At 41.4% G+C, this 24263-nt stretch overlaps 1 protein-coding gene across 2 annotated transcripts in view; it reads right to left on the bottom strand.

The window, feature by feature from the left end:
- The window catches only part of oxsr1b (oxidative stress responsive kinase 1b), a 39146-nt gene that overhangs the window by 9117 nt on the left and 5766 nt on the right, over positions 1 to 24263 (bottom strand). For both annotated transcript variants that reach the window (XM_083530181.1, XM_083530180.1), the window contains exons 2-10: positions 22471 to 22583; positions 16307 to 16415; positions 10913 to 11054; positions 3726 to 3781; positions 2426 to 2535; positions 1730 to 1831; positions 1084 to 1217; positions 914 to 962; positions 75 to 140 (exon numbers count right to left, since the gene is read on the bottom strand). In XM_083530181.1, the coding sequence (XP_083386307.1) occupies positions 75 to 140; positions 914 to 962; positions 1084 to 1217; positions 1730 to 1831; positions 2426 to 2535; positions 3726 to 3781; positions 10913 to 11054; positions 16307 to 16415; positions 22471 to 22583 (881 nt within the window). The remainder of the gene's footprint in view (positions 1 to 74; positions 141 to 913; positions 963 to 1083; positions 1218 to 1729; positions 1832 to 2425; positions 2536 to 3725; positions 3782 to 10912; positions 11055 to 16306; positions 16416 to 22470; positions 22584 to 24263) is intronic.

Genomic DNA, 24263 nt, shown 5'->3' with positions numbered 1-24263 from the left:
CGAGACCCTTACTTTCATTCTCCATTTTCACCTCCTGTAAAGACCAATCTCTGTTAATTCTATTTTATTCTCACCTTTTTTGAACGTTCTGATATTGTGGGTGCTCTCTGCAGTAACTTCTCTTGTAGAAATTCATTATTCTGGAGCAAAAAAAAAAAAAAAAAAAAAAAAAGTGAAAAAACACAAAATGAACTTTAAATCAGGGTTGGAATAAAAAGTACAACACACATGACCTAAAAGTTCCTGAACAGCAGCAGGTTTTGGAATCAGGCCTGAATTTGTATAGATTGAGTGGGTAAAAATAAAATTTGAACTAAAGCAAAATTATATATTTAAAAAAAAGGTAAAAAAAAAAAAAAAAAAAAAAAAACATTAAAACGATGTGCTGACCAAAGAACATTAAATACTTCAAAAAATGTGTATTTTATTATCTTTTTCTTTTCTTTACTTTTTTTTGCTGCTTGATACTTTATAAATAATTAAGCAGCCAAAGAAATAAAAATTAAAGTAAGAAAATTTAAAAAAGGGAAAAAAAAAAAATCAATCAATCAATCAATCTATCTATCTATCTATCTATCTATCTATCTATCTATCTATCTATCTATCTATCTATCTATCTATCTATCTATCTATCTATCTATCTATCTATCTATCTATCTATCTATCTATCTATCTATCTATCTATCTATCTATCTAAGTGAAGTGGCTGCTAATCAATCCATCCATCAATGAAGAAAAATAAATGTGTTGCTGACCCCTGCTGGTAGTGCATACAGCAAAAAAGAAAAAACCATTCCCGCAATTCTTTAAACTGCTATTAAAAAAAAGTTATTGTAGTTTAAAAAAAATAATAAACAGCCACTTAAACAATTTATCACTGTGGAGACGTTCTGCATTCCACAGTGGTTTTTACCTTCGCTTTCTGGAAGAACTTGTGTTTTAAGAGCTCCAATGATGTTGGCCTGAATGAAATAAGGGAAAGAAGAAAAACAAAACAAAAAAAAAATAAAAACACACATCAAGCTTTGCTGGATAAAAGCCAAACCCATTGATACCTGAACAAGTCACAAGAACGTTCCTCACCTTTTTTCAGGGTCCTTCTGCAAACACAGCGAGATCATCTTCCTGAAGGATTTGCCGTATTTCTTGACCGTTTCTTTATCTGCGATTCCAGTCTCCAGGGAGGGAGGATCGTTCTGCAGGGTCAGCATCAATACCTGCAAAACATGCCACAACACTTAAACACGGTGCACTGATTGGCCCGAGGTGCCGATTCATGGTCTAAAAAAGAGATGACAATAGTGACAGCTGCATCTGAGGCTCATGGCGGTTAAACCTGGTTTCTACCTGTTGTACCCTTGTTCTTGGAGAAAACGTTTCGAAATGGAATGACAATAAAGCCTACTAGCCTTTTTTTTTTTTTAAAGACTCGTAAAATCTCGTGGTTCAATCGGTGCTTTCTCCATCCTGTATTTCTCAACAAGGTCACGGTCTTTCACTGATCACATGTCTTCCGTGTGACACGAATTCACAGTTCAACAAACCTGAACTTTGGACTGCGAAGCTTCGACCGTCCACTGAATGGGAGTCATTGGAACGGAAAGAGCGGCATAATCACAGAAAAACTGACAAACTGAAACCGAAAAGCTATCGACCCTCGTCTGCATACCTGAGCTCAGATGCGGCACGATAAATAAGATGCACGGGGTCACGTGTTGCCATCACTTACTTTCATAGGAGGGTATTTGTGATAAGGAGCAGCTCCGGTGGCCAGTTCGATGGCTGTGATCCCAAAACTCCAAATATCTGCTTTAAAGTCATAACCCTTCACCTGCACACAAAGATTAGAACATTATAACACAAAAAATACATAGACAATTGCATGGTGCTGAAGTATAGAATGGTTGCCATGTTGGTTTCCTTTTACTCGGAATAAGTCTGAAAACTTTCCTGCTCCAAAACAACCCCAAACTATTGCACTTCCGTGTTTGACTGTGGGGGTGAGGCGGCCTGATAATGTCATCTCTCCTGTTTTTCATCTTACAGTCTTAAAGTTCTTCTGTTACAGCCAGAAATGTCACATTCGGACATTCTTGAAGAAATTTCTTCACTGTCCAATTATTGTGGTATTTTTGCCTTTGGCCTTGTTTGTTGCATGAAAACAAGAGGGTCTCAAAAACCATTAAGGACCAGGTGTTTCCACAGTTTGGAAAGCACAGTTCATAATCTAGAGCCAAATCTTCTGAAATCTAGACATTTTTGATCATCGAAAATATGGGATTTAAAAAAAAATAAATAAATAAACAAAAAACAGTTTACATTAAAACTCAGAAACTTTTGACTGATTTACAACAAAACACAATGGCACGTAGTTTCATTTTTGTATGAATGTGGTATTTTTTTTGTAAATTATTTTACGTTTTACCTGCTCCATGACCTCAGGAGCCATCCAGCACGGCGTCCCGACAAACGTCTTGCGCACTTTGTTCCTAGTGATGTCGCCGCCGGTGGATAAGAAGGCACTCACACCGAAATCTGCACAGACATGCAGAAGGCAACAAGAGTGTGGAAAACAGCCACAGTCATAACAGATCAGCTCCAGATCACTGAATTACACGTAGATAAAAACATGTTTGCGACGATGTATATAAACAAGAGTTTGTGTTTTGGCTACAGGGGGGAAAGAAATTGAGGATCTAGAAGCCTGATTCCACCATATAAAAAAAAAAAAAAAAAAAAAAAGTTTGCCTAATTGTGACTTTAGATCTCACAATTCTGAATTTATTTCTCCCAATTCAGATTTTTTTTCTCGCAATTATTATTTTTTTCCCATTTTGCATTTATGGCATTTGGTAGACGCTCTTATTCAGGGAAACTTACATTTATCCCATTCATACAACCAAACAATCGAGAAATTCAGACTTGGCAGAAATAAAGTTGGGATCGTAAGAATGAAGGAATTGCGATAAATAAAATAGGAATTGCGAGAAATAAGGTCAGAATTTCTAGAAAATAAAACTGAAATCGCAAGAAATAAAGTCAGAATTGGGCAAAAATTAAGTCGGAATTGCGCAGAAATGAAGTAGAAAACGCAAGCACTAAAATCGTAACAGTGGGGTGGGGGGCGGTGTCAAAAAATTCTTAATAGCGAGAAATAAAGTCGGAATGAACTCGTCTCGTCTCTCATGTCTCTGATCTTCAAAGGTTTAATCCCGGCTTATTATAAATTCCCTTCTGTCTTTTGCAATGTGTATTAAAACTAGCGCTGGGAATTCCACCTCCGGGTACGATTATTTGACTCGATTGTCATGCTGCCTCGCCTGCACCCTTTAGTGTGTATCTTTCAAGGTCTAACAAAAATATATTCTACCATAATAACAAAAAGGTTTGTGGACACCTCACCATAAGATCTGTGTGCGCTTTTTGAACACCCAATTAAATAAATTTGGCATTCACATTCATCCAAAAGGTGTTCAGTGGAGCTCTATAGCAGGAGATCTTCCCCTCCAACCCATAGAAAGCATATCTTCATTTATTTAAAAAAAATTATAAGTTGATGTCGATGATATAATGGTTGATCATTAAAGGGTTATTACTGCTGTTGTAATTTTATCTGTGCAAATTATTCAGATCTCGAGTGCTGTGGCAGGAAACAAACTGACGAGCGAAACCCAATTAGGAAGTGACGCTGCCAATCGTATGAACGAGCACGGCAACTTGCGTACCTGCGATCTGAACAGAGCCGTCTTCCCCCAGCAGGATGTTTCCAGCCTTCAGATCCCTGCCAACACACAAACACACAGGGAACAGTTTAACACACGTTTTTTAAAAATGTGAAATGTAAAGCTTGCGTGCAATCGATCCGCAGACTCCTGGGGGTAGGAAACTATGGCAAAGCTACAATCTATAGTGGAGATTAACAGATTTTTAGTTTTTTAGTTAATTGGCATCCATAATCGCTTGCTGGAGCTGTAGGTAAAAATCCATACCGGTAGTTTTTCCGGGTTGCATTATACAGTACGAGAGCAGCCTCTACAGGCGAATCACTGACACTATGTGCGTTTTTTATTTGTTTTTGGATGCAATTTTTTTTTTCTTTTTTGGAGTGTTACATTTCCTTTCAGTTCGAATCTTTATTTTTATATTTAATATTATGATTAACATACATATAAAATTGTACACACTTTTATAATTCAGTACCTTATTTTTTTTTTATAAAGTTTAGTACTGTTTTACATGGAATGTTATGTTTGGTTTTTATCCGGTATCTATTGTAAAAACTTGAATAATCATTTATTGGTAACTAGGATCCAACCAAGCTATTGATATGGGTAAAATCCTGCGTTTCAGACGTAGAGGCAGCTTTTAGTCATAAATCTGAAAATACAAAATCTTTTTTTTTTAATTTACAGAATTCATGACTTTCTGCTTTTATCACTGTGGGTAAAAACAGCGTTCAGCTAAGGACTGGTGTGTGTGTGTGTGTGTGTGTCTTTAATGCTAGAACACAAACTGGACTGTCCTGACAGCCGTAGTCATGGTGACAGAATCCTGGGCAGGGCTATTGCTAGAGGTCATCTCAGTTCAAAGGAAAGAGATCATTTTGGGAAGACAAACAGAAAAAGGACGGTGAAACATCTGCGTGTCTAGACTGCCTGGTGAACCTCCGGCTGGCCGAAAGTCAAATTCCGTTCAATTTACTCCATCGCTGAAGCGTTTATGTCTAATTTAAGACCTTTTGCCTTCTGCCTTCACTCCTAACTTTCTACCGTAACATTGAAAAGCCAGTTGGAAGCTTTTATCATCTTGATTCACGCGTTTAATCAGAGAATGGTCTGGCCACTCTCCCTCTTTCTTTCTTGCTTTCTTTCTCTTATTTATCTATCATCTACCTATCTGCCTGTCTGCCTATCAATTTATCTATCGATTTTTCAGTCTGCCTGTCTATCAAGCCATCTTTCTGTCTGTCTGGCCGTCTGTCTGTCTAGCCTGCCTGCTTGTCTCTCTCTCTCGCTCTCTCTCGCTCTCTCTCGCTCTCTCTCGCTCTCTCTCGCTCTCTCTCGCTCTCTCTCCGTCCGTCTGTCCATATTTCTATCTAGAAAGTTTGAGGTGATACAAAGGCTCCCTATGTAATTCAAACGTAGCTGTCTTTCGATCCAGTAAGATTTAAATACAGTGGTCGACCAGTGGTTCTGAAAATCTGCGAAATTTTGATTGCAACCCCTATGGTACCTTCGTGAATTCATCAAGACATTATGTTACTTTAATACAACAATGTGTTTTGAAAAATACTATGAAATTTGTTAGAGTTTAACATGTTTAAAAATGTTATTCCTAACGTTCCTGAACATTTGGTCCCGCTTCGGATTCCCGCAAATTTTAAGATAATCCGCAGCTTGCTGTTAGTTAGGTTCCAAATGAGAACACTCAAATCCGAGCCGCGAATCCGCAAATCTGAGCCGCGAATTATCGGAGGTTGACTGTAGTCCAAACTGATCATGAAAGTAGAGACTGCATCGGCCTATCGGATGCAGTCTGATTTCCTCACCCATACTGTCCAAATGGGGGCAGCACAGGTAACCTTTTTCTCAACATGTTCAAACTGAGGCCAGGGGATAAATCAGGCAATATGATAACACAAGTGGCCTCCAGTTCTGCTCTCCAGAGGCACATAACTGTAATATGTTTAGTTCGTATACACACACACACACACACACACACACACACACACACACACACACACACACACACATCTGAGGAGACAAATCAGAGACTGGTGGAGTAGAGAAAGAGAATAACTCGATGGCTCCTTTCTTTATAAACTAACAGATAATACAGACAGACCACAGACGGAAATGAATAGGACAGACACAGGCAGGCAGACAGACAGACACAAATAGGAATAAACAGAATATAGGGACAGATATGTTGGCCACACAGATAGACAGATATGATAGGAAAGAAAAGGACTGATTATATGGGCGGTTAGATCCTCGCTAGGATGAATAGACAGAGATGGATAGATAGACTGACTAGACAGGCTCGCAAGACAGACAGGTAAACTGAATAGGATATGATACAATGAAATAAAATAAAATCTCAATAGACAGACAGACAGATATTACTGGTGTGAACTGGAGTCTGAAACCCTGCTGTGTCCAACCCTGCAGTGCTTATATAACATGAGAACATATTGATACATGCTCTCTCTACATACTACACACACACACACACACACACACACACACAGAGTGTATTAAGTCTAGCACTGAAGGTGATAAACACATGAAACAGTTGTGCTTCTCCACAAGGTCTCTGAGGGAAACTCGTGCTGTACACAGCCTAATTGAGCAGTCCATCTTGTTGAAGACACACTTACTACTCTCATCTATATCTCCATCGTAGATTTCCATCGTAGATATCCAGGTCCTGTCAATGCAGTTTAATGACTAACACCTAGTCCTACTCTTCTGATGCTTTTTCAACTCGCAGATCACTAACTAGCCGAGTCGGGGCTCTGCGTCACTGTGCTGCTTAATTATTCTGTTTTAGCTGACGTTTAAACATCATCGCTTCTCGTAAAAATAAAAGAAACTGTATGGATCAAAGTATTGGGACACCTGACTTTTCCAGCCATATGTGGTTCTATCTCTATCGATTATAGCAGCAGACCTGCGGCATAAGCAGTGTGACAAAGGCAGACAGGCAGGCAGGCAGACAGACAGACAGACAAAGGCAAGCAGACAGGATGTCTAGACAGATCGGGATACTGAACAGGATAAGAAAAAGTATATATTAATAGAGATTTGTTGTTATAAACATTCGAGTACAGCCCAATACATCCACATTTCACAATTTAGAAAACAAACATTGACTGAATTCCTCAAGGATGGGATTTAGGGCCGTGTGAAAGCTTCACACTCGCCAAGTAGCTGCAGCACAATGTGCACAGTTCTGTAATGGAGCTGTGCAATGCTGAATCATCACTGACTTGGCTCAGACTGTCTCTTCCTGAACGTGTGTGTGTGTGTGTGTGTGTGTGTGTGTGTAGGATTCGTAACAGCACAACATAAAAATAAACAGATCTCAATGAACAGTTCTTTCCATGTGAATTAAAAGTAGCAGGCTTTGAAGAGGACACTGGTTGCTACGGGAGCGCCGAGGTTCAGACCCTCGTTATTATTTAGCAGAAAAAAAGCTTTCTAAAAATAAAAAGCGATATGAAACGTCAGACAGGTTTGTAGGTCAATGCACATTTGAGTTTTAGCTTTCGAATGCACTGATACATTAATGTACTGTGATAAACCTTTACATTGTTTACAAATGCCTTTGTTGGAGAAACTAAACGAATAAATAGACTGTATAAGGACTGTTTTGAATTCAAGTCTACAGCAGGGATCAAAAACCTTTTGTACACAAAATGCAAAACGCACAGTAAATAATGCAGTTTCACATCTTTGGACATTTTAGCCAGAATTTTGGAACGACTCGGTCACAACTCAAGGACAGTACCACATCAAGACCAGGGGTGCAAAGGGGTGGAAAATTTCCAGGTAAATTTCCAGAAACTTTCTATGGGAATTTGGGAAACATTCCAAATTGGAAACATTTGGGAATTTATGGGAATTAATAACAAATTGGTGAAAATGTATATAAACTGTATCATATACAAACATAAGTATAAACATTTGAGTTGTTTAGAAGCTGAAGTACATGCAAACTAATACAGAATTTTTATTAATGACATTTTGACTAGATTTCATTCTAAGTATCATTTTGTTGCACTATAACTTACATTTATGTTGAAAACTTTTGTGCTGTGTGTAAGTGATAGTTATGTAATTTCGTGAACACTCGCAAAAATTGACTTTTTTTGACGTGCAGGATTCAAGAAATGGCGTGTGTAATGCTATGGAGGAATGCGCAGTAAATGTAGGGGGTGTGGCCTCAGTAACACTGCAGTAAATGCACTGAAATTGCATTAAATCTGGTTAATTTGGTTGCTTTATCCTGCAAGATTTTTTTTTTTCTCAACTACAATTAAGTTCTCAGTTAAAGGCTAGCCTGCTATTTTGTAAATTCCCAGTTTATTCCCATTCATTCCCATGGAAGTTTCCAGTATTAAAAAATACTGAAATTTGGAACCTTAGCACAAACCAACCAGGAGAGAGGGGCCATGCTTTCTCAGCTTTCTCTAAAAGGCGCAATGTACTTTTGACGTTCCAAAGTAAAATGCACGAGCCGTTCCAGCCGTTGGAACGTGGAGCTGTGAACCACATGCGAGTAATTAGAGTGGCCTGTGAAGTCCAAAGTGAGAAGCTCAGCGGGTAGTTGCTGGAGGGCAAAAGATGAAATGGTCACTTTGAAGCTCCTGCTGCTGGGGCAAAACAAACAAACTTGCTCTCTCTCTATGCATGAGGGAAAAAACTGCTTTGGGCCGATGCCTCTAATTTAATTCTCCTGGATCAAGAGGGAGCATCATGTGATCCCTTCGGACTCGGCTACTTTCGGTCACCGCGCTTTGTTGTTGTTCATATGATCCAGCTCAGAGGGCAAATACACGACGAGTTGCCCAGGCAGAGGTCCTCATTCTTCTAAAGAGCGTCCACACGTGACTTCAGAAGAACAAAGTATCACATGACTGCAGAAGCATGGTCAATGTCTACGGATTCATCTCAAAGGTGTTCAACAAAATAGTATAGCAGGTCACTCGAAATCTTCCACTCCAACCTGCGCAGACCATATCTTCACACGACCCCAGGAGCACCGTGGGTGTCTGCACCGTCAGATACAAATACCACACATTTATTGAACAATCAGCTGATTTATTCTGATCAGCTGAGCGCAAGCACAAGGACAGAACGCGAGAGCCGGAACTCCTCAGACCTTCTGTTTATTTGGATATTCTAAAGGGCAATAGAAGTCATTAGCAGAACCTTTTGGAGTGATGTTGAACCTCCCTGGTGCTTGATCGGCTTGAGATCAAAACCTTGGATTGTTTTCAATTTTCCTCTCAATTCATGAACTCCCTACAAACCTGCTCTGATTGTACTTCAGCATCACAATTTCCTGATTTTTGCCCATTTTTTCTGCTTTCAACACAACAACTTTGACAACTGACTACTAAACTAGATCATTAATCGTTTCACCAATGGCCAGTTTTAATACCTGATTGTTGTATACTGAGGAAGTGGTAATTCTGTGGTTGAGGCTCTGGGTTACTGATCAGAAGGTCGGCGGTTCAAGCCCTGATATCTCCAAGCTGTCAATATTGGGGCACTTGAGCAAGGCCCTTAACTCTCTGTGCTCCAGGGCCGCTGTATCATGGCTGACCCTGTGTTCTGACCCCAGCTTTCTAATAGTAATGTGAATATCGAATAATTTTAGTGACTCGGTTCTTTGAATCTTGTTCATCAAAATGAACGAATCTTTTTTTTTTTTTTTAAAGACATTTAGATTAATTCCTTTCCTTTGATCAATCCTTTGAACGATACCAGTCCTCCCATAGTTGAACTTGTTCCTGATTGAAATTCTGAGCCACACGGTGCGGGTACTTAACCAGGCTAAAGCGCCATGAATTATTGACATGCTGCTTTAAGCGGCTCCGCGGAAAACAAGAAAGGAAAAGGGAGGCGATTAATATTAATAAAGAAGGAATTTTATTGAGGTCGAATTAGATCTTCTCACAGGTTGGGGAGAAGGATGTGGTGGAAGCAAGAGAGGGGCAACAGGCATCGAGGAGGAGGATCTTAACGCATTGCAATATTGAATTGAAGAATTGATATCAAAGATGAATTGCTTTAGTAGTTGGTGCAACTTCTATGGTCTCCATGCTTCATAAATCAACATCTAATACTGCACTCTAACTCCAGACATTACAAGAGTGCCTTCACGGCGACACGTTTGTAGACACCTGATGATAACCATCCCAGTCCTCACTTGCTCATATTATTCTCCACTCTTGTATGAAGATGTTCCACCAGATTTTCTGGAGATTTGTGTACAATTCGTTCAGACACAATGGCGTTAGGAAGTCAGGAAGTGATGGTGGAATCTCTGTAGCAGGAGATCTTCCACTCAAACCCATGTACCTTAATGGAACAGGTTCATCTCCAGAACGTGTGCTGTACCTCTAATAGACTCGTTTCTAATCCTGTTCATCGTCGTCATTTGCAATGAAAACCTCAACATCTTCAGCTCTGCTACCTCCAGCTCCACCTCCTGTCTTTTACTCAATGCCACTGTCTCTAAACCATACAACATCTCAGGTCTCACCACAGTCCTATAAACTTTCCCTTTCACTCTCGCAGATACTCTTCTATCACAAATCACTCCTGCTATCACTCTTCTCTACCCTGCCTGCACTCTTCTTCACTTCTCTAACAAAAACATCTGTACGTGTATAATTTGTTTGGTCATACCATAAAGACCCACCCTAGTTTGTTGCTTAGAAACAAAAGGAACGTACACGTGTCCCTCAAAAAGCGCGAAAGACTACAGGCTCCAGACTTGTTCCCGGCGTCTGAGCTACCGATTATCTGGCAGCGAGTTGAAAGATGCAGCGTTGCATGAATCGGAACCGGCTTTAAGGTCAAGACATCGGTCAGAGAACACGAACCTGCGATACGCAAGAAATTATATTGAGACTTGAGCTCGGCTTCCGCAACAGTCAGCACATAGTCTGTGGGTTCGGGCGCAGAGAATAAATTAGGTTTAACCTTGTTTAGGAAATGATTATGAATATGCTGTTGTGAAGCTTGTTTCAGATGTGCGGCATATACCTCTTTGTAACGCCATCTTCAAGTACATTTGTTGCAATTATTTATTAACTTACGGTCAAAGAAATGCAAGTAGGTTGGATAGAACCTTTACACTCAGACTTTGTGTGTGTTTTGTACGATCGTTTCCTTACCTGTGAATCTGCCCGTTTTTGTGCAAGTACTCGAGTCCCTGTAGAACCTCTTTCAGTATGGTGGCTATACTGGGCTCATCCAGGACTCCGGTTTTGTGCTCTCCGCGTGAGATGATGTGCTTGATCACGTCCAGCACGGACCCTGATGGCCAAAGGACACAAACAGAACATTGTTAAAATGACCGGGAATAGCAGCTTTGACTTCAAGTCGGAAATGAAAACAGTGGTGGAGGAAGTTCACAAACCATGTAGATTTAAAATAGAGATGTAAAATATCACTTCAGTAAAAAAATGAAAGTAAAACTTTCACTTAAGTAAAAGAGTAAAAGAGTTTTGCCTTCAAAAAGACTCTGTTACTCTCAACACACCGATCTATTAATAGAATCATATTTATGAGGTCAAACATTGATATCTATTACAATGATCATGAGCCCAAAACCTTCTTTTCAACAACTTCAAAAACAAAATCAAGCAAATGAAGTCATGGGTGTTGCGTCGAGTTCGAGTCTGGAGTTTCCTCCATCATTTAATCCTCTCGAAATGTTCTGCATGCTGTTGAACTGATGCTGAACTGTATGTTGGTGATCAGTCAAAACAAGTTCAAAACAGAGCATGCGCTCGACCCTGATCGGTGGATCGCTGTGTGATTGAACAGTTACATTTTAATCCTCATAAATAAACAAGAAATGACTGATTTCCCAAATGTAGTTGAGTAAAAAGTAAGAAATTTCACTTGTAGTAAATGTAGTAAAAGTCTCCCGAAATAGAAATTCTTCACTAAAGTACAGGTACTCGAAAACAGTACAATGACGAGTTACATTTACTTCATTTACTTCCACCACATCCATCAGTATGGAGGTTTTCAGCTGAGAGTTCCTAGATGTCTGGGTCAGAGCATCTCCAAAACTGCAGCTCTTGTGGGATGTTCCTGGTCTGCAGTGGTCCAAGGAAGGAACAGTGGTAAACCGAGGCTCATTGATGCACGTGGGGAGCAAAGGCTGATCCGTGTGGTCCGATTCAACAGACGAGCTCCTGTAGCTCAAACTGCTGAGAAGTTAATGCTGTTTATGCTCGACAGGCCAGAACTTTTTTAGCAGCAAAAGTGCTTAATCTTAGTGGTTAAGGCATCGGACTTCGGATTTGAAGGTTGAGCTCAGTTGTATGAAAGAGATAACTAAGTCGCTCTGCATAACAGCGTCTGCCGAATGACGTAAATGTAACCACTTAATGACATTCTGATCACCAGCCCAGAGCCTCAACCACTCAGGACTTTGCTTCAAGCATCCAAACACTACATGCTCACCAATAAGCGAATGTGCTTGAGAAGCAAATCCAGCTTTATCACAAGTGCAAGCTATATCAACAAAAAGCCAAAACGGTAGCTAATACTACAAACGCTCTGAGGAAACTGCGCCGTCGACTCCACGACATTTTCCCATGACATTTACTGGGATAGGAGCCAAAAACATTGTGGCACCAAGAGCATCTTTATTACTTAAGTGGACCTTGAAGTTGTGCCAGAACCTGGAGGCAGAGGACTGGTTTGGGCAGATAGTGATGTCATTTGACATTCTTATAGTGCTGGAAAAAGCGAGATCTTTGCACCGAAGAAATAAAAATACCGATGTGCAGTCAGCATTCAAATTCATCCCAAAGCAGTTCACGAGGGTTGGAGGTCTATTGGAGGAGATTTTCCAAAGCATATTTTCATAGAGTTTACTGTCATGCTGGAACATGTTTTTCAGCATCCAAAGACACTCTATACAATTGTGGACCTCCAACTTGTTTGTAGGCAGAACCACACATGGCCAGCAAAGTCAGGAATCTCAATACGTTTGTCTACAGAGTGTATGAGTCAAGCCATGGCCAAGTATTTCAGCTAAAAGTTTGGAGCGACGAACCGTCCGGATGCCAAGAGTGCATAAAGTGGTTACTGCATTCAAAGCCATACAAAGGTGGCTCAGGTAGCACAAGCCTCAGTATTGCCAAGATGCCACGATTGGGCCCTTGAACGAGGCCCTTAAGTGCTCTAAAGGGTGCTAAAGCTAAGCTTCTGAACCTAGCTTCCTAACATCGCTGGGATATGCGAGGAAAGAATCTTTTCCAAGTTTATGTTTAGCGCATCCACAAAATCGCCACTGCGTTGGTTTTTACTGCAGTCTCGCAATATGGATTCTTCACCGTTTGCTTTAAGGATTTCTCTTGAAACGAGAAAATCCTGACAATTCCGCATATCGAGCGAGTGAATAAATGAAGGGTGGAAGGAATGAAGACATTTATTTCAGTCTGCTGAAATAAGTAGAACAGTAAAGTACAACAAATCTTTAGGTAATTCATTATTAAATATAAAACACACACTCTGATATACACTGTTGTATTCCCCAAATAGGCTCTAACAAATGTAAACTAATTTTAATTTATCCATCTATTTAATTTTTTTGGATCCAACTAATGTAATCAATTACTCAATATAATAAAATATATTAGTGATTTATTCAATTTTATTTTAATAAAATATTATTTTATATATTATTAAACCAAGCAGGCATTTTTTTTTTGTTTTGTTTTAAAAATGCTGATCCCAAATGTTAATAATAATAAACTGCATTAATAAGAAACTACAAGAATTTATGCTTTTCGTTTCTTCCCTCTAACCGAACCGTAAATTGTGTGTACGTTACACCCCTATAGCTTATATATCATACCCCTGTAGTGTAGGCAAGAAGGTTGGGCAGGAAAAAAAATAAAATAAAATGTCTCATTTCATAGAATTTCCATTGGCACCATTGAGCACATGCTTAATTCCAATCCTTGTGCTCTTTCCAGGGTTTCATGGAAATAGCTGTAACAGGAGCTTCCCCAGACATCTATCTATCTATCTCTCTCTCTCTCTCTCTCTCTCTCTCTCTCTCTCTCTCTCTCTCTCTCTCTCTCTCTCTCTCTCTCTCTCTCTCTCTCTCTCTCTCTCTCTCTCTCTCTCTCTCTCTCTCTCTCTCTCTCTCTCTCTCTCTCTCTCTCTCTCTCTCTCTCTCCCTCTCTCTCTCAAAAGGAATGCTAGGCCCTGCTGTCTGTGCTAACTGCTAACCCGACTTCCACTGCAGGCAAAGACTCTTTGTCCGAATGTTGTTGGAACTGACATTTCTGGTTTCCTGTAAGCTCCGGTTTCACATGGGAGGCACGTTAACGCACGCCTACTAGGCCAAAGAGCGGCGAGTTGTGCCAAGCCAATGACGTGAGGAGGATCGGTGTGTCCAGAAGGGAGGGGTGAGGAACGCATAGCAAGCATCTGTTCTCATCTAAAAGGTTTTGAGTACGTGGGGGGGGGGGGGTGTTGGAGTTGTCTTTAACAGCAAGTGCATCTCATCACTAACAAGCTGCCTGCTAAACAAAATGTGTACCCATCCCTTTTACTTATTGTTTTTTTTTTTTTTTATACTAAACATAATATTTATTATTATTATAGGAATCTCCTTTAACATGGTGTTTTCCTTTTCCTTTATGCCCATCAGTCCCAGATACGTGGATTATGTGCCTGTCTGCATTAATAAAATGCTTTTGCTTTCAGTAAAAAGTGGTGAGGTGTTTGGTGCCCGTCAGTCCCAGTGAAAAGTGGTGTGGTGTTTGGTGCCCGTCAGTCCCAGTGAAAAAGTGGTGTGGTGTTTGGTACCCGTCAGTCCCAGTGAAAGAAGGTGTGGCTAATTTGTCTGCCAGAATGATTTATATGCTCGTCAGTCCACCTAAAAGTAGGCGTGGCTGTGGTGCTCATCAGTCCCATTGAAAAAAGGTGGTGGCTTATTTGCCTGTCAGTTGCAGTGAAAGGAGGTGTGGTGTTTAGTGCCTGCGAGTCCCAGTGAAAGGCATCTTGGTTGCGATGCCCGTCAGTCAGCATGAAAAGAAGCATGGCTTATTTGTCTAATAAAAGCAGCATGGCTTCTGTGCCTGCCAGTGCAAGGAGGTGTAGCTTATTTGCCCGTCAGTCTAAACAAAAGTAGACGCGGCTTCTGAACCAGTCAGACGAGGTAAACTAAAACGTCTCCAGTGTACCGGTCTGACCCAAAACACAAGAAATGACCCCAGGGTCAATTAATCTCTGCCTCTCACTATCATTTCTGCCACCATTAGAACAGCAAGACGAGGGCGTGGCCTCTGTTCCAGTTACTCCACACCTCACAGTATTTTTCGGTCCTGTTCTGTTTCTCACTGTACACCAGGCGTGGCCTCTGTGCCGGTTATTCCCCGATTCTGAAAAGACCGTAGCAGCAAAAGCCGTGCAGTTTCACAGCTCTCTTGTAGCCAAACGCCGCATTCAGACAAGCCCATGTCTGCACTCCCTCTAAACAACGCAGGATGATTTTAGGTCTGCGTCGGGGGGGGTGGGGGGGGGATGGGACGTGATCCATCTCCCTGTCGCTGCAGCCTATAATCCTCCTTTCTGCTGATTACACCCGATACATCAGGACTGAAGCGTATATACTGCTCTGCAGCTCACATACACACACACACTCAGCAGCTCAGGGTTACAGAGTGCATCGTCATACTCGGTCTATAAAAATTCCTCAAATTGCAGGTCCACCATGACGGCGCTAAACGATGCGCAGAGATCCACTCGCACTAAGTACAGCTTCCGTTTCCTGTCACTCCTGTTCGTTGTCTCGGCCCTGTGATTAGCACAGCGAGAGGAAAAGAAAAATAGCAAGCGCTTGGCAGACTAACACTCGCGTATCCTTGTTACGTAGCCTTGTCCCCCCCCTCCCCCCTCTCTGTTCTTACCCAGTGCACGTTCGTAGGTTCTTGGCTTCGTTCGGAGCTCGGAAGATCACAACCCTTACTTTATAGAACATCGGAAGGAAAAACTCATACATCAGAATAAACAGTGCATCTCATCTGTTCCAAATCACTGTTCTTGCTGTATTATCTACAGATCTCCACAGGGGCATCAGTGAGTCTCCGCCGCCTGTGACCCTGTCTCCAGTTCACCACTGTTCCTTCCTTGGAGAACATTTAATAGTTTACTGAGCACTGCAGACCAGGAACATCCCACAAGAGCTGCAGTTTTGGAGATGCTCTAATGCTCAATTTGCAAACTTGCTCAAATTTTTATACTTGCCCATTTTTCCTGCTTCCAACACGTCAACCTTGAGGACAAAATGTTCACTTGCTGCCTAATGAAGGTGCCATGATGACGAGATAATCAGTGTTCTTTAATTCACACATACTTGTGTGTGTGTGTGTGTGTGTGTGTGTGTGTGTGTGTGTGTGTGTGTGTGTGTGTGTGTATATAATTGTAATTGTACATTGTCATTACATGCACTTTGAAAGATGCTTTATGAATGTAAGCTAATGAATAAAACAAATTAGAAAAATAAATAAATAAAGGCAAAAATGTCCACTTACCGCCACTGAGCAGCTTCATCACCAGCCACAACTCGTCTTTCACTACGAAGGAGGTGTAGTATGACACGATGTTAGGATGGTGACACTGGCTCATGGCCTGGATCTCTTTCTGCAAAAAGAGAAATAAAAAGCGACACTAGTCAGCATTATTGCTACATGCAGGTTATTTCGTTTGACCAGGCAGAAAGCAGCACATTCCCAGTCTGGGAATACTGACTCAGCAGATATTCAGCTTTGGAATGGAAACAAAGGACCTGGTGTCTTTCACACTTCAGGATAAGAACCTGGGTGATATTGAGGGGGGAAAAGTGAAGGATCGAGGACCTTCTAAATCTTTGGAGCCAATCAAAGTGAAGAAGAATTTAAACTTTAAATACATTTTTATATTTTTAATGTGGCACTGAAACTCATAAAAACAGGGCCAAGTGGATTGGTGGACAGTAAAAATAGTCTCTCAAACTCTCTCCCTTTATTCTCTCTGTAGGTGCAGAACTAAAACCATGTGTGTCTTTACGTCCGACACCAGAGACGGTTGGGGTAATGTTGACTCTGCAACTCAAACGATCGCTCAAATCCACCCCCTGCCAGAACTCTAGATTGTTATCAGACTTCCTGTTGAACTTGAATTTGTCTGCTTGGTGGTGTATATAAATTTGGGCTTCTGAGCTTTAAAGATGGTTAGTTTATTAACATTGCAATCGTTTTTGTGGGAATGGCAAGACCTCGAACAAATATGTGCAACAGCAGAAACTGGACCTGCAGAAACATGACCAGAAATCAAGAGCAATCAAGTATTCAGGGAATGCAAGAGGCTTGGCAGCAATACATAGATCCTAGATTCCCTTTAAATACATGCAAAGTGCTAGCAGGTTCCTGAGCAGTTCCCCTGATGATCAGAGGGTTGATTATAGCTCATTTGGCATCATTCAGGCAGTTATCTAAATAACCTACCAGGTGAGAGCAGCACAATGCATGAATACATGTAGCTACAGGTTAATAGCAGCAGGTCATTTTCACATCAGGGATCAGAACGAAGAAAAAACGCGAGCTTTGATGATTTTAACTCCGCCATTGTTGTTGGTTTTAAATGGGTTGGTTTGGGTTGGTTATTTGGAAAGCTGGAAACTCCTAGGATTTTCACACACTCGAGAAAATGTGGAAAAACAAAACAAAAAAATTCAAGTTTGGTATCTTGTTCCAGTCAGTATGTCTGTGTCTATGCTCACGGTAGCCTCAGGTTCCTTCTGGAACCCTGACGTGGTCTTATGCCGTTTCTGGGTGTGTTCCGAGATGCTTTTCTGCTTAGCAATGCTTATTTCAATGACTATAGATTTGCTAGAAGTTACTATAGATTTTCATTCTCCTTTGATCTCTCTCATTAACAATGTGTCTCAACCTGCACACAATCCCTCACAGAATGTTTTTTGTTTTTCGCATCACTCTAGAGCCTGTTATGTGACAAAGCGAGGAACTTACAGGCCAGAACGGACCAGTGGATGCTCGCTTAGAGGCTTACTTTAGGCCAATAAGACAAATACCTTCTGATACCAGAAAAAAAAGGATGGTGCAAGATCCAGTTTCTCTGGTTGTAGTTCCTTTGTATGTTTTACAAATTACTCTAAACAACTTTTCAATTCAATAAATTCCGAACGTTTTACCAGTCAAGCAAATCGTGGAATTGACCTGGAGTAATCTGATCAGGCATAACATTATGACCACCTGCCTAATATTGTGTTGGTCCCCCTTTTGCTGTTGGATCGGACCACACGGACCAGCCTTCGCTCCCCACGTGCATCAATGAGCCTCGGCCGCCCACGACCCTGGTTCACCACTGTTTCCTTCCTTGGAGCACTTTTAATAGATACTGACGTCTGCAGACCAGGAACATCCCACAAGAGTGGCAATTTTGGAGACGCTCTGACCCATTCGTCTAGATGACACAATTTGTCCAAACTCTCAAATCCTTACGGCGGCATATTTCCGGTAAATTTCCAAAAACATTCAAGGATTGTAGAAATGATGTGCGTTATGTTATGTAGGGAGGCACAGTGCCTGTAGGGGGTGTGTCCTCAGCAACCCTGCAGTAGGTGTGCTGTGTGAATGTGAAGGTAGAAATTCAACTGAAATTGCATTAAAGTTTATCCTGCAAGATTTTTTTTTCCACCTACATTTAAGTTCCCTGTTATTGGCCAACCTGCAATTTTTGTAAATTTCCAGTTTATTCCCATGGAAAGTTTCCAGTCTTGGAAATTCCCAGAATTTTGCAACCCTACTTCTAACAAGTCAACTTTGAGGACAAAATGGTTATTTGCGACCCACTAACAGGTGCCATGATGAAGAGATAATCAGTGTTATTACTTCAGCGTTCAGCATGTTAGAATGTTATAACCGGTGTATTAGTAAATGTTCAGGATTTACAGACTGCCCTCGGATGTTTATGGCGCTCGTAAAAAGTCAGAAACCTAAATGTGCAACCTGACTTTTCGCCATAATATGGACACATAACCTGCAAGTTTCTATGTGCGCAGCATGGAAAGTCGTCTGAGCCCAAGCATTGCCTTAGGAGTGGAGTCTCTTAAACTGGTGTTTTAGGAATAATCCTAGTAATCTCAGGACATCTTATAGTGGTAAATACACAACTTCAAGTGAAGCTTAGACAGTTACATGATACTCAGGTTTTAAATGCTTGCACTTTGGATAGTGCGGTTGAGTGAAGTTAAACTTAACGCCACGTTTTTGCTTATTCACCGACTGACAAAAGAGAGACAAAAAAGGACCTTCTGGAGGGCAGCGCACTGGTTATTATGCTTGTGGCACCGATTCATTCTGGCCATGCGATAAAGGAAAGCGAAAAGAAAGGAGCCCTCCGACAAAGAGTCTAAGAGTCGGGGGTCGAAAAGATGTCGGCCTCTGACGGCACCCTCCCATTTGCCCACCGGTTCCTTTTGTGCAAAGTCAATGTCGACTTGCCGAGGCGGGGGAATCCCCACTGCTTCTGGGAACGGACAGCAAGTGTGAGTCAGCGTGAGTTTTTGGTCCTTAGCCGTTGCTAGATTTCTAAGCTTTGGTGTCTGTGAGGGGACGTCTGTGTGTCTGAGTCATTATACCGTTTCATAATTAAATACAGTGTTAAGGGTTCGAGGAATGCGCCTGTAAGCTCACCTACGAAGCCTTTGTGCTTTTGGCAAGTCGAGAATCTCGGTGACCTTTGGGTTTGGCAGCGATCAGGGAGCTTACAGGCCAGAAAGGAAAAGTGAATGCTCACTTAGAGGATACCTTTTTTAATTTGGCTACTAGTCAAAGCAAAAATGTCCCAAATACTAGGAGGGGGTTTCTAAATGAACCCAAGCTCAAGGGGTCGAATCGGATGAAGCATTAGCAAGGCTCATCGTGCGATTTGCGAACGCCCGGGGATGATGCGACACAGAAAGCAGAAAGGGCTACTACAATGAAGACGTGATTACATCATCGTTAGTGAGGTGTCTTCGGCATGCCGAAAGAGTCGGATGTGAAGGAACAGTCTCTCATGGAATAGAGAATCAGAAACTAGGGATAAGCTTTTGAAGCACTTGCATGGGCATGAAGTAAAAAAAAAAAAAAAATCTTCTGAGGTACTGAAGCAGATAAGCCAGTATGAGTGTGTGCTGGTTTTTTAAATCCTGTATCGAATTGTTTTTGCAACCCAACCATTAGCGTTGCACAATCCAGTGCACTTTTGGTGAAGGTACCGAACCCGGATAAATGGGGAGGGTTGCGTTAGAAGGGCATCCAGCAAAACGTGCCAAATCAAATAAGCGGATCATGAATCAGAATTTCATAGCGGATCGGTCGAGGCCCGGGTCACCAACGACCGCCACAGGTATTAGCCAACAGGGTACCGGTGGAAATTGGGCTACTGTTGGCCAAAAGGAGGAGAAGGAGAGGAGGAAGACGTCTACAGAGACAGCAGAAAAAGGAGAAGTGGAGGAGAGTGGAGGTATTGGTTCTAGCTAGATATGTTGTGTGTTCAGGAGACCAAGTGGATAGGGAGTAAAACCAGGAACATTGGAGGTGGGGTTTAAACTGTTCCATCATGGTGTGGATAGAAACAGAAATAGTGTAGGGGTGATCCTGAAGGAAGAGTACAGTAAGAGTGTAGTGAAGGTGGACAGAGTTTCGATTGTATATTCTGCATTTCTTCCCCCTAATTGTCCCAAAATCAAACTTCAAACTTCAATGTTGAAGGTTCTTTCTTATTTTGAAAGAAATCATGTGTAAGTCTTCAGGGTCCAATACGCCGTCTTGTGGGTATCTTGTCTGGGTTCGAAGCGGAGTTTTTCATTTACAGTGGGGTTAATCTAATGTAGCTTGTTCTGAATGCACTGGTTTGTTCCACAAAAGCTGAATGACACAACAGAACCACCGCATGGCTTTTAACTAGCGAGCACCTCCCGGCTAGTGAAGTGGCGCTGGCACATGTTTAGGAGCGATCGGTGTTTAATTTAAAGCTTCCTCTGGGTTTACGAGGTTGTTCAACAGGCCATAAAAGTGGAGAATGACTGAGGAGAAGCCCACATTCCCACACACACACACACAACCTCCACCCTCTCAGTTTTCCATGCGGCCTAGTTTCTCGCTGAGCGATCGATGTTAGCATTTCGTCCCATCAAAGGCTTAGATCAGGACACGCGTATGGAAGGGAGCCTTTATTGGAAAACGAGGAGAACCATGCGCTCAACCAACAGCAAGTTTAGTATCTTCTGCTGCTCCCACTCGGAACTTCGTAAATATGAGCTAATGACAGCTTCTTTAAAAACATCACACCAACTGGATGGATTTTTTCCCCCAAACGCTTCAAGAAACAGTAAAAAGGAAAGTCATGTGACCCCCATCTTACCAATTGTCCATTTTCCTAAAAGACCACATGTGGAAAGTCCAGCTATAGGATATGAGCAAAAGTATTGGGAACCCCGACTTTTCCATCAATATGTGGTTCTTCTCCGAACTGTTTTCCCAAACTTAGAGGCACACAATTCTTTTTGGTCTTTAGATGCAGCAGGCCCAAACCTGTTACAGCATGACAACGCTCCTGTGCACAAAGCCAGCTCCACAAAAAAATACTTTCCATGGGTTGGAGTGGAAGATCTCCTGCTATCGAGCGCTGACCCTCAACCCTTTTAAACATGATGAATGTGAACACTGACTGCACTAGTTATTACTAATTATATCATTGATATGTAATAAATCATTAATATAATATAGCGCTCTCTGTGCAGCGTGTGAGCTCACGAACAAAAACCACACTATCGGTATTGATTTTTGATAAGAGGGCAAAAGAGTGAGAGACAGAGCGAAAGAGAAGAGAGAAAGAGGAAAAGAGAAATATGAGAGATGTGTGTGTATTGGGATAAATTTTTGCAGATAGTTGAACGTTCCAGCGATCATCTACGGGTGCCCATAAAGTGCATCAATAATGACTAGATGCATATCATTAGTATATATGACTTGGGGTTATTGTAGTTTGTGAGGGAGAGCAAAATAAATCGGTTCTTTACATTGAAAGTGAGAAGTTCAGATTTTTATGAATCGTGTGCAATAGCCACAAAGCTCCGTCTCTTCGTTTCCGGGTTTCTGTTCCAGAAGACGTCGACCACATTGTGGTTTGTGAAGCAGAGCGTATTTTATTTGCGGCTGTCAGAAGATGAAGGTCAGCGCTACAATACCCTGCTCTGTCTTCTGCCTTTAGAAGGTCGAGTTGTTCATATTCGGTTTGTGATGAAGTACTTGTCTTAGTCGCGTGAGAGGGAGGGTTAGAGAGAGAGAGAGAGAGAGACAGAGAGAGAGAGATGGGTGTGTACATCAGTGTGTGCAAGTATGCACGTGTGTATGTTCGGTAACAGGATCTCATATTGCTGGTGCGTGCGTGTGTGCATGTGTAACTAATTTAGTACCACAAGCTCATTCATGACTATGGCTGTGTGTGTGTGTGTGTGTGTGTGTGTGTGTGTGTGTGTGTGTGTGTAAGAGAGAGAATTTGTGTGTTATGTTTTTATGTGTTTTTGTATGAGAGAGAAAAAGTGATTTAGAACCAGGAAGTCTTCCATGGCAGTGTGTGTGTGTGTGTGTGTGTGTGTGTGTGTGTGTGTGTGTGTGTGTGTGTGTGTGTGTGGAAACTGGTTAAGTACCAGGAGCTCATCCATGCTTGTCTGGCATTTCTCCAGGTTGATGCGTTTGATGGCGACCTTCTCCTTGCGGGGAACGCAGTACGCGGCCTGGACGACCGCCGTGGCTCCGCTTCCTGCAACAGACAGAGCGAGGAGGCTTCAGATTAGCGCTCTGACGTCATGAGTGAAAACAAGGCTGACACTTCACACTGGAGACAGAAACGTCCCCACAACGGCAACTATCCGTGATACAAACTCGTTACTGTGGCAACCGTAATAATTATACACTAAACATCAACCTAAAGGAATACACCACATCGGACCAATCGGAATAAAGCATTCGTCCTTAACACTGTAACATCATTATTAGGGTTGCAAAATTCTGAGAATTTTCAAGACTGGAAACTTTCCATGGGAATAAACTGGAAAGTTACAAAATTGAAGCTTCGCCAATAACAGGGAACTTGTTAAAGACAAACTTGCAGGACTGATCTTTGGTTAAAACGAGCAGATTTATTGCAATTTTAGTTGAATTTCTACCTTCACATGCACACAGCACACTTGCCGCAGGGTTACTGAGGCCACGCCCCCTACAGGCATTGTGTTTTCCTCCACAACACACATTTCTACAATCTTGCACACAAAATAATATTTAAAAAAATTGTCCAGCTTGGCAAATTTTCACGTAAATTACATAAATATCGCAAAACTTGATACTAAATTTAAACTTAATATCAAAAATAATACTAAAACTTATATCAACTCAAGAAATGTCTTTTTTTTATCTGTATTAGTTTGCATGCATGTCAGCGTACACAAAATGTTAATTTTTATGTTTGCACACAGTTTATATACATTTCCTCAAATTTCGACAAATCCCAGTAAATTCTTACTGAAAAAAAATTTTCAACTTGGAATATTTCCCAAATTCCCCCAGATGAAGTTCTACCGGACATTTTCCGGCCCCTTTTACGACACAAAACATAAACGATGAACAATTTGAATTCCGCAGAGTTCATTTTCGCCTGCATTTTTGCTGTATTTATCTATTTTCATTCCAAAATACACGTTTTCTGGAAAATAATCCCAGGGTTTGCAGATGCGAAATTGATGCGAAATTCACGTACCGTAACGTACATGTGACAAGTAAAAATCTTTACCCTAAACCTCATTCATATTGGGTTTTGCAGCATCGATCCTTAGGCCACCAATTCCATTATGACGAATAAAAATCTTAGCGTTTCTACAGCTTTGGCTTCTCTTTTCCCAACCTTGAGGTTGATCAAAAAATGGTTTTTACCATTACAAGATACAGTTCACCAATTCCTTAATGACTTGAATACAAACAAAGGACATTTCCAATAGATTTTCAATCATTTTCCAGAAACTTTCTATGGAAACTTTAAGGAAATTTTAGGAATATTCAAAGTCGGAAACTTACCGGTAATTCAGACTGCTGGTTCTCGAGATCTGACGATCTGCTCTCGAATTAAACCCAAAAGACTCGAAACAGCAGAACGGCAATTTGCACGTGAATCCGTCACCACTGTATAGAAGTCGCCGGTTACTCTGCTTGTCGTACACGAGGAAAACAAAAAGGAGATTTGTCTTCATAGCGACACGCAGTAAGGTGTTGACGGCGGACGCTAGGAAGCGTTGCAAGCGTGCTAGCGCAGAAAAGATCAAAGTTCAGGCAGCTCTTTTCGCCAGACTGAGTGATATGGCTTGGAGTGAACATCGAACACAGTCGCTTTAACGCACTTCCACAAATTCCAGGGCGTGCTCCTTGTACGGATTTTCGCGCTCTGTGTCGT

This window comes from Silurus aristotelis (assembly GCF_946808225.1).
Source record: "Silurus aristotelis genome assembly, chromosome: 25".
NCBI lineage: Eukaryota > Metazoa > Chordata > Actinopteri > Siluriformes > Siluridae > Silurus > Silurus aristotelis.
The sequence above is the reverse complement of the archived record's forward strand: the minus strand, read 5'-3'. Positions and strand labels throughout refer to the sequence as shown.